This window comes from Orycteropus afer, unplaced genomic scaffold, assembly GCF_000298275.1.
Source record: "Orycteropus afer afer isolate SDZICR_OR568_19922 unplaced genomic scaffold, OryAfe1.0 scaffold00192, whole genome shotgun sequence".
Classification (NCBI taxonomy): Eukaryota; Metazoa; Chordata; class Mammalia; order Tubulidentata; family Orycteropodidae; genus Orycteropus; species Orycteropus afer.
Genome location: NW_006921779.1, coordinates 2,748,905 through 2,763,453, shown reverse-complemented (window position 1 = coordinate 2,763,453; position 14,549 = coordinate 2,748,905). Strand labels below are relative to the sequence as shown.

The following is a 14,549-nucleotide window of genomic DNA, read 5'->3' as shown; positions in this document are numbered from 1 at the left end:
AAATAAATAAATAAATAAATAAATAATAAAAATAAATAAATAAATCGGTGCCACGTGCAAAATAAATAAATAAAGAAAGAAAGAAAGAAAGAAAGAGCCCTCTTTTTCTAAGTCCCCAAAGACTGGTATTTATGCTTAGTGTGCTAGATTAATAAATAAATCTATTTATCTACCCACAAAATGTCATGGCAGTGGCATCTGGAATGAGACACGACAGGTACAATTCTACTATCAAGGAAAAAGATGTTGCATAAAGGGAGGCAATCAAAGGGCACGAGCTCTAGTTCAGGAACCATGCTTCCTGAGAGGTGGGTCCAGCCAGCCAGTCACTGAGGACCATATTCCTACCTGGGCAGCCACCAAGGGCTCTGCATTGGGTGGCTTGACAAAGAAAGGAATCCGGCCCCTCTGCCAGTCATTGAGGACCATCTTACCCACAGTCTGCAAATCTGGCTCGCCACCCTGAAACGCCACAGAAAGGCTCAGAATCAAAGTCAAAGAACAAAACTACCTGCCAATTTGGAGGCACTACAGGTGTCCCAGTTGTTCCTCAGCACCTCCCGGACAAGCTCACACTGCATACAGAGTACACTCAGAAAAGGGTCACTCGTGTACACACTGCCACGATAAGCTGGTCCTAACGGCATGCATGGGACAGTTTAAATTCTCACAAATCCTGGCTCACCTTTAATAGCTTCCCAGTCCTGAAAGCTAGTTTCTCAAGGAAGTCCTCGGCATTCTCCCAAGAATCTATCTTGTATGTCTTGCTGATATATTCTGGTTTTGCTCGTTCAAGTACAGCACCAATGTGGTCTTCGGGAGCCTTAATTTTTTCAACTTGAACCTAGATAATAACAGGAAATCTCTTTTTATTACGGAAGCAATGATGTTCCCAACATTCTCCACAATTGTATTTGAAAATAGATTCCAACACCACAAGGCAAATGGGGCCTGGCAGAAGCCATCTCTGAGGTGGCTAAACATGACTGGCAGACAGGAACATCACTGAGAGCCAACCGCAGGAGTGGGAGCCCAGAACTCAGCTTTACTCCTAGTTTACCACGAACTAACTGTGTGGCTTCCGCAAGCCACTGAACTTGGAACGCTTCATTTACTCATTTGCAGAAATGGTTAAAAGTCTGCCAATGCCAGGACACCAAACGAAAGGCACAGTTTAAGAAAGGAGGGGAAGAACGCGCACAGGACGTACAGCCAGAAGCACTGGTTAAAGTTAAGTGGAACCATTTAAAGTTTTCGGTCATACTCAGACACAAGTGAGGAAATGACTGGGTTCCAAAATGACTCAACCCATAAACCCACGAAGATGAATTATCGCTAAACATAAACAGGCCCTGCTTCCCTCTGGATCCTGTGTGTAAACGAAAAACTCTTTAGCGGGATGATATTGACCAGATATGCCCATGGCTCCACCAATTCCTCAAACAGGCCTAAGCAGAACGGAGAGGCTGCCCTGCTCAGCATCATGTTCTGAAAGTCTGCTCAGAGGCTGACCCCAAACTGCCTTCCGAATGAGGAAACAGCGAAAGGTATCCAGGCTTCACCACAGAACACTTCCCCCAAAAGGCAAAGAAAGGGCCTATCAGAACCGTAATACTCACAACTCCCTTCAGTACAATGTCCGTCTCCGAGTCCTCAGAGGGGTAAACCACACCTGGACAATCAATTAGGAATATCCGACGCATCAAGGTAATGTATTGCCAGACCTGAAGACAGAAAAACGTCAGGGACTTCCCTTCATCAAACTCTGAGAGTTCACCACCCCCAATGCTCCTGCATATGAATCTAGGAGTGGAGGGGGGAGTCACAGAACAGCACCTGTTGAATAACTAAGTGACTAACCCCCTCTTTTCTCTGCGCCAGCATGAGACACTTCCACTAAGTATAAAGTATAGTTTCCATCAGCTAAGAGTCTAAAAATAATGCAGTGGCAGGATTTCCAACTAGTATTGTGTAATGACACCCAGTAAACCTTTCTCTCATTTTTAAAAAGTACTCTTGAAGCTTAATGCTCAATTTGGCCTCTCTTCCTTCAAGCAAAATCATGCTGCTCCCCAAACACTCTTGAGTTCCAGGGTATGACCACCTCAAAGGTCAGAATCTATCCTAAGGTTAAGTCTTCCTTCTTAACCCAGGCATTAAATATTCTTGCTTTAGTTTTGTTTAATAAACAAGTAAAAGACAGGAGTGACAACAATTTAAAATAGACTTGAAAATGAATAGCATTTACTGAATCATACCAAATCCACACACTATCTGTCATACGAACCACTCTTAGTCTCATCAAAGTGGGCAGAAATAATTCTGGTATATTGCACACTATTATGTGGAAAACTAAACTTCCAACTGATGGCCTTTAATCAAGACAATGACTACAAGACAATGATTTACATAGAAATGTAAATCTCTATGTCCTAACCAATCACCCTCCATGGAAATAAAATATGCAGAATAAGACCTCTCAAGCCAGATGTACCTTGGTTTCACCTGCAATGGGGGCCACATTGCAAACTTTCTTGGAACGTAATGTATTTATCACAGAGCTCTTGCCAACATTTGGATAGCCAATGAACCCGACACTGATCTGCTTCTTGTCAGTGTGCAACTGTTAGAGAAAAGAACACACAGCACATGTGCAGTCATGAATACCCCCTTGGACAAACAGGTTGTGTTACTCCACTAATTAAGAAGAGAGTGCAAAACTGAGGCCCCCACTTTATTTGAAGCCTAGACATACAGCACCTATACAGTGTGAGTGAGCTGGATACATATCATTATTAATAAAGCGGAGGTGAGTCATTTCCTTGGTCGTTATCTTTGAGCGTTTTAAGGTTAAAAGTATGCATGTCAAGAAAAAAAGAAAGAGCAAGGTTGTTAGTCATCAATTCAGAAGAACACGATCCACTGACAAAATGTCTTCAGGGAAGAGAACCTTTAAAGATTCACCAACTGGCAATCCCATGACCTTATTCCAACAACCTCCCTTTCTTTGTATAATACATCTTCCATTTCTATTGCCCAAAACAAACAAAAGCAAAAGGGAAAAAAGCAGCCTCATAAGTTAGATATTGCGTGAAAGTCTCAAGGAGTTAGAACTCAGCTTGTTATCAAGAAGAGAGTCTATAAATAAATGAATGGACCCTTCTGATTAAAGATGGCTGACTGAGCACATATGCTTACCTCACCCTGTCCCCCAAATATCACAGACTGAATTGTGTCCCCCCCAAAATCTGTGTCAATTTGGCCATGATTCTCAGTGGTTTGTCAGTTACGTAATGACGATACCCCATGATGTGATCTGATGTGATAAGCCAATCAGGTGTAAGAGGATTAAGGGTGGGATGCGACACCCTTAGTCCCATGACAGCCCTGATCTGGTGTAAGGGAAGTTTCCCTGGGGTATGGCCTGCAACACTTTTTAATCTAATAAGAGATAAAAGGAGAGAGCAGGGAGCAGAGAGGGGGACCTATTAACACCAAGAAAGAGGACCCAGAGTCCCCGCCCTGGGACCTTCCTGGAATGAAGAGATACAGAGAAAGAAAGCCTTCCCCTAGAAGCCAGTGCTCTGAACTTGGACTTCTAGCCTCCTAAACTGTGAAAGAATAAATCTGTTAAAGCCGTCCACCTGTGGTAGTTCTGTTAGAGCAGCCCTAGAGAACTAAGACACCAAGTTCTACCACAATGACAGCAGTAAAGAATAACACATAAGAACCCAGGTCAAAGAATGCACTGAAGATGAGGCAGTAAGAACTAACACACATGAGGCTAACTAAATACCAGAAACTAAAAAGGAGTATCCGATGTGACCCACTACGAAACGTGAAAGCTAAGTGGCTGCAAAGGTAGAGGTACTGAAAAATCAAAGAAAATAATGCTAACGAATCGCAAAATGCCTCAGAACTTGGAAGAACCAGAAACCTGTGAGGGTAGGGCTGAAAACAGAAAGACTAGCAGGAAGTCCCTGTAAACAGCACCCCCCTACCGTCCCTCCTTCAGCATGGGCACACAACTTTCCTACCCAGAGGAAGAGCAGAGCCTTGGGTGCCCTTCCCTCCTCTTTCATGGCTTACTCTTTCTTTTTGGTAGAACATTATCTTCCTCAGTCTTCCTGAGATATGACTTGGGAGATAACATTTCTTGAACGCCTGCATGCTTCAAAAGGGACCCTAGATTTAGAATAACAGCAGCCAAAGGCAGGTGCTCCCAGAGTGATTAGTTGGGAGACTAAATATTGACTTGTGAGGCACCCAGCCCCTTACTCCCATTGAGTTCCCAGAACCCTGACAGCTGGGCTTAGATGCTCCCAGAGCTGGAGGCTGGGACAGTCCTTCCTGGGGAGATCCCAGGCTGAAGAGAAAAGACTTTTAACATCTATAGTGTTCTCTAACAAAATATCTGGGTTGCTATCCAATCACTCTCTAGTGAAGTCTATCAGTCAACAAGCACATCCCCATACACAAAACTTTGACCAGCTTTTTTTAGTGCCTCACTCTTAAATATGAATGGAGAGCCAAGAAGAGTCAAACATTTGAGCTTGACTGTAACAGAAAAACAAAGAAGTTGGAGGAAACAAAGTCAATGTCAGGAGAGAAAATTTCAAAACCTTACTCTCTATGACGTTCTCTAAGAGACAGAGAGGATACTGCATCCATGAAAACAAGGACAGGATGCAAGGGGGTGGGGTGGAGGGTGGGACAATCCAGAGGGAAACAATTAAGAGCTCTTAGAAATTAAAAGATAAACATGATAGGCAAAATAAATTTTGCAGTAGAATAGTTGGAAGATCGAGTCAAGGAAATCACTCAGAAAACAGAGCAAAATGTCATATACTAAAGAATACACAGGAGGTAAAACTCAATTCCTGAAAAAGAACAGAGGGAAGAGGAGGGAAGAGGAAAGTTTAAAGAAATAATCAAACAGTATCACACTAAAAGTCCCATTGGATGCCTAGCTCACTGAGCAATAAAAGACCCCCCTCCAGGTATACTGATGTGAAACTTCAGAATAGGAATTAAAAAAACAAAACAAAACAAAGAAGATCACAGATAAAAGTGCTGAGTCAGGAAGGCCTAAGATCACTCAACAGAACATCAGAAGCCAACAGACAACGTGGTGGTACCGTCAACGTTCCGAGGAAAAGTGATTTCCAACCTGAAGTTCTAAACCTGGCCAAGCACCACTAAATATGAGGGTAGAATAAAGATATTTTCAGAATGCAAGGTCTTAAAAAAAATGTTCCTTCTAAGCACCCCTTCTCCAGAAGCGTAAAGAAACATGTTCCATGAAAAGGAAGGTGTAAATAAAGAAAGAGGAAGAAAAGGGAGCCAACAAGTAAGGATCTGACACAGGAAAGCACTGTGGGCATCCCAGGACGCTGCGGACAACAAGTCCGAGAAAGAAGATGCCGAAGCAGGTCTGGAGAGCAGTCCGTCCAGACAGGAAGGAAGGACAATGGACCTGTCGCTGAAACCGACTGAGTGCCTGATGTGTCTGAACAAAGTTCCCACTCTGATAGAGAATTTGGGGGAGTATGTTAGTGACAGATTATTTTCCTCAGTTATGGTAACATAAACACTGAATCAACAATGATTTAACTAATCGTAGTTATATAACAATACAAGGAGAACAAAGAGTGGGAAAACGTGTGGAGAGTGGCTTGTAAGAAAGCTAGCTCTTCATTAACCCATAGCAAGAACTTAATGAATACCTAAAACTGGGGGTGGGGTGTGTGTGTGTGGGTGGGCAATCAAGAACGAGAATCATAAGCAAGCATTAAAAATATGGAGGAAAATAACAGATGTAACAATGAAGAGTAGTTAAAAGTGTTTGCTTCTGGGAAACAGTGCCTAAGGAGTAGTACCAAAGGCATTTGACTGCTATCCAGAAGGCTGGCGGGTCATACCTAGCCACCCCTCAGAAGGAAGAATGGGCAACCTACTTCTGTAGAGATACCGCTCCATAGGACTAGGCAGTGAGTTTGTTTTTGGTTTTCTGGGAAGTGGGGAAAGACACAAGAAACACAGTCTTCTGCTACAAGCCAGGTAGAATTAATCAAATAATTAACAAATGCAGTATTACAGGTACTGGACATGAAGCTTTGAGGACAATTGATAGGGTGATCTGGTTTCAGGGCTTCCCTGAGGAACTGGCACTGGATCCAGGACCTGGAGCTTGAGTTCTGGTAGACCGCTTGCTCCCCAGGCAGAGGGGCTGGGAAGCGCGCAGGCCCTGAGAGGGCAGGAAGCATGGCAGGTCTTGAATATGCAAGGGCTGGGGAGTCCAACCTCAGGCAAAATTTGGAACATCAGGTGCCAGGAATACAGCAGCATGGGAAGCAACGTTGGTCTTAAAGTAAGGGATAAAGGTAGAGCTATAAAACATTTCAGAATCCTTTATAATCCTGACGCTTTCTGAGTTTTTACATTGCTAGAGCACATTGTTCAATGCCTAGATGATTTGGGAAGTGAAACTGGTACCTTCCTGACTCACGGTGGCAAGAGGAATTCCCCCACAATGCCACGGCAACACAACCCTAGGAGAAACCCATCAGGCCTCAATACCTTTCCAAACTGCCGTAAAAGCTGAATAAATGCTCCTTTGCCAAAGGGGTTAGTAAGGCTTGCGTGGAAAGCAAGTGTCGGATAATCCTGGGAGAGGACAGCAACCCAACGTTTCTAAAAGCAAAAAAGAAAAGATGCTGGTAAATGGCAACTTGTTTATTTACAATACAGAAAAGAATCAAAGCTTGCAATACAGGACTGCTTTGCACAGCAGTCTATGGAAAATGTTAGCTATAATTCTTTGAAATGTTTTTCCAAGTATGACAGTTAATGCTTTGTCTTTGTTTTATAAATGCAAAACAATATTCCAAAAATGCTTTCATTGGGGGCTAAATGCAATTGTTTTCACATAATGCAAAATAGGCCAGTGGCTGGGGCCTACTGGTCTCCTGAAGGAACTTATCCTTTGGGGGCTCTGCAGCTGTCCCATCACACACCGTCAGTGGATGAGAGGTACCTCTCTTTCCAGCAGCAACAAAGTACGCTGCAGTTTTGTTTTCAATGAGAACATTCATAACAATCTCAAGAGTGCAACACTTTGACTAATGCCTTAAGTCCCAGAAACCATGAAACTGATTTATAAACTAATAATTCAAAGTCAAGACTAGTTGAGTGGCCTCAGTAGTCTGCTTCGGATTAGATGCTGTACTTACTGTTGCCCAAGTTGGAACAAGGTCACATTTGTTAAGAACAAAAATGAGGTGTTTCCAGGGTTTTTCCTTTTTCAAGTAAGTCTCAATATGGGGGGAACGTGTACCCATTGGATCTCTAGCATCAAGAACTTGAACTACAACATCTGATGAATCTATCACCTGCAAATTCAAAGAGGCAAAAATGGTTTGTTACAGAATAGATACAAAATGAAAGAGAGAGGACATTTACGGGAACCTGGGAAAAAGAAAATATCTAGAGCCAACTTCAAAGCAATCTTCTGAGGAGAGTAGGTTGGAGCCAATCTCAAGGCCCAGTGATCACAATGCCAAAGTTTTTCAAACTGTCAAATGTGACTGAAACAAGTCACATTTCAAATAGCTTAGATGAAACCCATCTTAATTCATGAACAGAATCATTTATTTTTTAAACTTCTAAGAGCTTCTGCTGTTATAGATGGTGCATTTTACAGAAAACTAATTTAGTTTGCCTTCACAGTACTAGCTCTGGTGGTGTAGTGCCTAAGGCATTTGACTGCTAACCAGAAGGCTGGCAGTTCAAACCCATCAGCCACTCCTCTAAAGGAAGGTTGGGCAGTCTACTGTAGTGATACCGCCTCAGAAATCCAAGAAGGGGTCGCTATGAGTTGGATCTGACTTGACGGCAGTGAGTTTGTTTTTTTTTTTCATGGTACTAGTTTCCTTTACTATGTTACTGTTTAATTAAGTGGCTTGCTTGTATGTGGACATAACATTTAGCTAAAGATTTAGATAAAGCTAAAGATGACTGGATCAGAACTCTGGATATATAAAGCCTCTTCCACTAACGAGCTAGGTGAGCTTGGGTAAGGTATTCATCCTTTCTAGACAGGTTTTCTCATCTGTAAAATTAGAGAGCTGGACTCAATAACTTAAAAGTTCTGATGTGGTTTTAACCATCTATACAACTAAGTAAGAGTATCATTTTAGTAGGTAATCTAAAGAAATGTCAACAAAGAATATATAAGGGTATAAAAGACTGTTATTATTATTATATAGGAGATTTAAAAAATATAGTTACCTAGCATATTAGTAGTATGCATATGGCTACATTAACCTTGCTTTCTTTTTTGGGGAGCAAGGATGGAATAGGCAGGGAAGCCTGCACTTCACCTGACAGAGATTCAACAAATTAAAATCAGTTTTCTGATGTAAGATCGTGAAAGCCAAAGGAACCACTCAATGAGACAGAATTTAAGTCTTACCTTGTAGAGCTCACCCCATATTCTTCTGGATTGTCCCTTTTTATATATCTCTTCTTGGGCTTCATTTCTAAACAAGAAAACACCCAAAATGAGTAACTAAAGCACTAGAAAGATTAAAAAAAAAAAAAAAAAACGCTTCAGGGATGTCAACCATGCAGCAAAGGAAAAGGGTATCAAAAACAGTCAGAGAGGGACCAAAAACAAACTCAATTTAAAAGGTGATTGTAATTAGACAACACGTCACAGAGAACTGTGAAGTGCAATCAGCAGGACCAGAGCCACAGTCTAGGGCCCTTGGAGATGCAAATGGCTGGTGCCCAACTACTAACATAAAGGTTGGTGGTTTGAATCCAGCCAGCAACGCTGCGCAAGAAAGTCCTGATGATCTACTTCCATGAAGATTACAGTCAAGAAAACCCTGTGGAGCAGTTCTTCTCTGTCCCACGTGGTGTCGCCATGAGTTGGAATCAATTAGACAGCCATTTTTTAAAAAATGGTAATTTATACTGCACAGCTATCATGTGAAGTAAGTGAAATTCTTCTGATAAGGTTTATTAGAATCTATTTACTAGCCTCAAAAGCATTTACCCAAGGGAAAACGAAACAAAAACATTTTTCTCCCCCACTTACTGCACCTTTTGCAGGAGCAACAAATTCAAATCAACAGAAGGCTGAAAAGCCAACTACCAAGTCCAAACAACTGTAAGGATAAATGAACTCACTGCTTTTTTTGCTTGGCCTCAAATGGCTTGACATTATCTCTGAGGCCCAAACTTGGATGTGCAGACAATCAAAATGAAGTAACATAGCTGTAGTCAACGGCCAATACCTTTTCACCGATATAACAAAACCTTGGTTCATTTAAGAGACCAGTGAGTGACAACAAGAATTCTGTAGCACTGCAAGGGGAAATACATTTGGCTAACTCCTACTACAGGACAATGTGCAGCTAGAGATCAACAAAAAGCATGCATTTCCTTTAACACTGTAATTTCCCCTGCAAAGATGTTTCACCCTCATATTCTTTAACTATAAGCTACACAAGTGATTCATAATGTGACTGGCTCAGTGAAATATTACTGACATTAAACACTATACTGTTGTTGCTTACTTACTGACATGGAAATACATTCTTAATAATTTAAGAAAATGTATTAAAGTAAAAAGGCAAGCGTAAATAGTCTCAAGGTACTGTATTTGTAGAAAAAAATGAGCTTAAGGAAAAAGGATATATACCCATGACTGACTCTTAGCCTTCTTTTGGGTATAGATCCCCCCTAAGAGAATATGTTAGTTATCCTTTTTCTACCCACCCCCCCTGAAAACAATTCAAGACAAAAATAAACACAACAAACTCCCATCTTTATGCAGATACATAAAGTTTCCAGATTATCTTCAGAGAGTCATAGAAACCTCAAATCCAAGAAGCCCCTACTGGTAGAAACCTTCAGTCAAAGGCACCATGATATTCACCAGGGTGTTAACAATGCTTATGACGTGTGTAGTGGGATTGTATTTATTTCCTTTCTCTCTTATTTTCCAATTTGTCTACAATAGAATACAGGCTGTCCTCAGATTATGAATAAACTCCATCCCTAAATCTGTCTTCATGCTGAATATGTATACAAGGCAGAATGGTTAGGCACAATTCACAGCACCTCTTTTTTATTACAAACCACTGTATGTACCTCGAAATAGGCATTATGGGGCTTGGTTCATAACTAGGGGTTGTACATTACTTAAGTTAGATGTTTGTAACTTGGGGACTGCCTGTATACTGCTGTTATAATGAAGAAGAAAATGGTATTGCTTTTTATTTTGGGAGTGAAGAGACAGAACTGTAAGAGGCTTATAAAAACAAACCACTTCAAATTATTTTTGGTCTGGCCCAATGTTACCAATGTTTCTAGCTTAAGGAAAGAGGTTAACTCTCTCTGAAGTAAATCACTGAGCTTCACGTAGGTAAAATAAGTTTAAAGAAAATATTTTATGGGGGGAGAGCAAATGATGTGCTGGGCCTGAACTTTAACACTGTACCTCACACCAGTGTCCTCAGTCACCAAGTCACGATCCTTGCCCTGGTCATAGCTCTCAGTGGACGTTTCAGCATTTTCTACAAGAGACTGCATATCACTCGCAAATAAATTGGGTCGCTTCCTCTGTGACTTAGGGCCAAATGTCGTTTCAAAACTTTCAGTATCAAGAATGTGCACTTTTGAATTCTAAAGAGAAAGGAAAATTCTAGGTAAACCTAAGGAAAGTAGCACTGGGAATAAACCAAGAAATTAAAAACCTACCTGGGAAAGTCCTTCTGCTTTCATTGTTCCAAAGTTCAACCCACACCAATATGAAAACACAGACTCAGCCTAGCTTCAGATCAGAAATGCTTATATAAATGGCACAAGCGCTGCTCCCCCCCATTCTAAAGTTCTGTAAACTTCTTTGGAGAAATACAAAAGTAATACAAATAACCAAGGCAAGTACGAATAGCTGTGTATGACTTGCCAAAAACTCTGCTTTATTTAATTTATCATAAACTGTAGTCAAATATAATTATGGCTACAATGATGAAAATTAACTTATCTTTTCTGATCACTTTTTTGAGCTTTCAAACAAGTGCATAAAATTCGCCAAATTCACAGATTTTGTCAAGGACGATCATACTCAAATTTGTGTTTTTTTTTAAACCAAGTGTAAATGCCAACTTTTTCTTGGAAGTTAATTTCTTTCATGGCTAAAAGGAATTGCTTGTTTTGTAAGATGTATTTTAGTTTCAGATAACATTTTCCCTAATTTAGGTAACGTTTTTATTAAATGCACATGGAAAGTCTTCGGATGAAAAACATCTAGCAAAAGTCCAAAATAATAGTTTAGATGTGATAAAAGGAACCTGATACTAACTAGAACTTGATGTGCCTGTAAAGGAGTTACAGGCATAGGAATTTTTGAAGCAGGATGAAAGTCAAAGTTTGAGTTAGGATCTATCATGTAACAGAATGTTAACAGCTGGCAGAGACTGTCCTCAAAAAAGTCACTCTCAGCCTCTCAGCACAAGTTCCTCTGTAAGCACCAGCTACGGAGCACAGGGAGACGGAGCCCTGCCGCAGCTTCTGAACTTCCCAGACCCCCTTCCAGCTTCTAAAGATCCTGAAGTTGTCACTGTCTTCTCAGATTCTCTAGCTCCTCTCTGGTTGCTTTTACCTGATACCCTCTGTCAAGGGACTGTCCTCAAACAGAGGAGTCTCACATTTCACATGGAAATTAGGTTCTCATGTCCCTGGGTAAAATTAACCATGGTCGAAATTACCCCTGAAAATCCCTTAAGCAACCTATACAGCACGGCACATGTGGTTGTGCGTACATAACCCTATACCTTGATATGTATAATGCAGTAATACCTAGTACATAACAAAGGACATACGTAAAACGTTACAGTATTTTTACTGCGTATAAACAAAAAAAACCAAACTCAGTGTGGTGGAGTCTCATCTGACTCATAGCGACCCCTCCTTGGGTTTCCTTGGCAGTATCACTATGGAAGTAGGTTGCCCAATCTTCCTTCCAAGGAGTGGCTGGTGGGTTTGGTGGTTAGCAGTCAAATGCCTTAGGCACTACTATAATATACACATGGCTGAATGTGCGAAAGTCAAAAGCATGTCTGATTTGATACCACTGTACCGAGCAAACTCAGAATTAGATTTCATAATGAGTAGTAGATATCACACTACAATAAAAAGGAAGGGTTTTTCGAAGCCAGAACAGAAAACTCATCAATTACTCTAAATATCTTTCTGCATCAAAATAGAAGCTGACTGCTACAACTGCAGATCCTGCAGAGATGCAAGCACTGGATTTTAGAGGCAATGAACAACTTGAAGGGGCAACAAAGCAATAAATCCATAATAGAACCTCTGTTCTTCCTATAAACAGGATTCAATAGTTTGTTAACAGATGGCTTTAGGGAGAACAAAGAGAACAAGGGAAATGAGCAACTTGTCTGTGGTTCATGAATTACACTCATGTGTTTCCCTGAAAGAAAACAGTCATTCCACTAATAGGTGCCATTCTTTTAGTCCATCATAAAACAAAGCATAATTGACAAAACCTGAGGCAATAACCAGGCCTTGGTTTTTATTTTGTTCTGCAAGTAAACACTGTTCTTTGAACTGTTTAATCCATGTATGCATGTCAATGTTTTCTTCCCCTCCTTATACTGGAACTGAAGCTTATGTCCTCACTACATTTCTGGGAATTATTATTCAATGCAAGTAAAATCGTGCAGGCAAACATTAGACCATTTCTTTGGTTCTGTTAACCTCATTCCACTCAAGTCAGATTCAGCTCCTACTATATTTGGAACTTTAGCCCTCTACAACCAGTCTGAGTAGCACCCTTTCCTTCAGCTGACAAGGATCTCCAGGACCTCAAAGCAGTGGAAAGCACCCAACACCAAAAGTTGCCTACCCACCCAATCCTAATTCGGTGTTTTCCCAAAGTCTGACAGAATTACCACTTAATGAAACAAGTTCACCTACCGAAAAATAAAAATGAAAAATAGATTATTTAATCGATGCCTTTGAATTATGCTTTTGGTAAAGAATATGGAATATACCATGGCTGACAGAAGAATGAACAAATCTGTCTTGGAAGAAGTATAGCCAAGGATGAAGAGACTTTGTCTCATGTACTTTGGACATGTTATCAGGAGGGACCAGTGTCTAGAGAAAGTCAGCATGGTTAGTATAGTAGAGGGTCAGTGAGAAAGAAGACTTTCAATGAGATGGTTCTTCACAGTGACTGTAACAATGGGCTGAAACCTAACAACGATTATGAGGATGGTGCAGGACTGGGCATTGCTTGTTCTGTTTGTACATGGGATTGCCATGATCTGGAAGAAACTTGATGGCACCTGACAACAACAACATTTATGCCTAACAAATTGTACTCAATCATGTTAGTGATTAATGTCTGATATTACACATTATGAATAATGTCATGTTTTTCAATGATGTTTGTTGTGTGATTCACAGTTACATAGTTCGTAAGCTTTTCTAACATAATGTCACGTTTTTCAATGATGTTTGCTGTGTGATTCAGTTACACAGTTCGTAAGCTTTTCTAAGGCAGTAATATGACTTCTACTCTTAGCTTCAAATCCTTTCTTTGGAACTTTTCTCTCCAAATTTTAGTATAGAAAATGTAACTGTTTTTGCTATAAGTTACAAAGATATGTGATATCACATATATTTTTAATTTAACATGCTTTTATCAAGGGCCATATTTTTACTAAAGACATTTTATGTGTTACCTCAATAACCATTCTGAAAGGAGGATAAATATTAACTTTGAAACTGAAAAGGAAACTAGGATTCACCAAACAAAAACCCACTGCCACTGAGTCGATTCCATCTCATAGTGACCACCACTGGGTTTCCACGGCTGTAAATCTTTACAGAAGTAGATTGCCTCATCTTCCTCCTGGGGAGCAGCTGGCGGGTTTGAACCACTGACTGTCTGGTTAGCACCCAAACGCCTTACCCACTACACCACCAGAGCTCCTACGAGGATTCACCAAGGTGAAATAATGACCAAGGTCAACTTGGCTTAAGTATCTAAGACAGGATTAAAACACGGGCCTGATGAGCTGACAAAACCATGTGTTTTTTTTTCCTATTTTGCCAAGCTATCTCTCTAAATCTAAGAATGAAGTAAAAGTAGCTTCACAATTCAGGACTGTCTCAGTCATTACAGACAGGGCTCTCCAGAATTATAACATTCATAACAACAGAAGTATAGCTCTCACTTATGTTGCATGTTCATTGTGCTTCTTGGATTCAAGGTGAAGGAACAGCTCTTTTATACTAGACAAGAAAGTCTTAGGGTGGAGGGAAAAAGAGCGAAGATGTGTCTTAAACTTCTAGAAAGAAGTGGCATATGTCATTGCCGTTCATATCCTATTGGTCAGAAGAAATCACATAGCCAAGTCTAATGTCAGTGAAATAGGGAGACATACTCCTTACATAAGGAGTAGTAGTTATTATTTGGAATAATAATAATAAATCTACTACAATGTTTA

At 40.5% G+C, this 14,549-nt stretch overlaps 1 protein-coding gene across 1 annotated transcript in view; it reads right to left on the bottom strand.

Moving 5' to 3' along the window:
- GNL2 (G protein nucleolar 2) overlaps positions 1-14,549 on the bottom strand; it is a 29,412-nt gene that overhangs the window by 5,961 nt on the left and 8,902 nt on the right. The window contains exons 5-12 of the mRNA XM_007947669.1: positions 10,511-10,695; positions 8,474-8,540; positions 7,233-7,391; positions 6,580-6,693; positions 2,495-2,623; positions 1,620-1,724; positions 686-844; positions 349-462 (exon numbers count right to left, since the gene is read on the bottom strand). Of these exons, the coding sequence (XP_007945860.1) occupies positions 349-462; positions 686-844; positions 1,620-1,724; positions 2,495-2,623; positions 6,580-6,693; positions 7,233-7,391; positions 8,474-8,540; positions 10,511-10,695 (1,032 nt within the window). The remainder of the gene's footprint in view (positions 1-348; positions 463-685; positions 845-1,619; positions 1,725-2,494; positions 2,624-6,579; positions 6,694-7,232; positions 7,392-8,473; positions 8,541-10,510; positions 10,696-14,549) is intronic.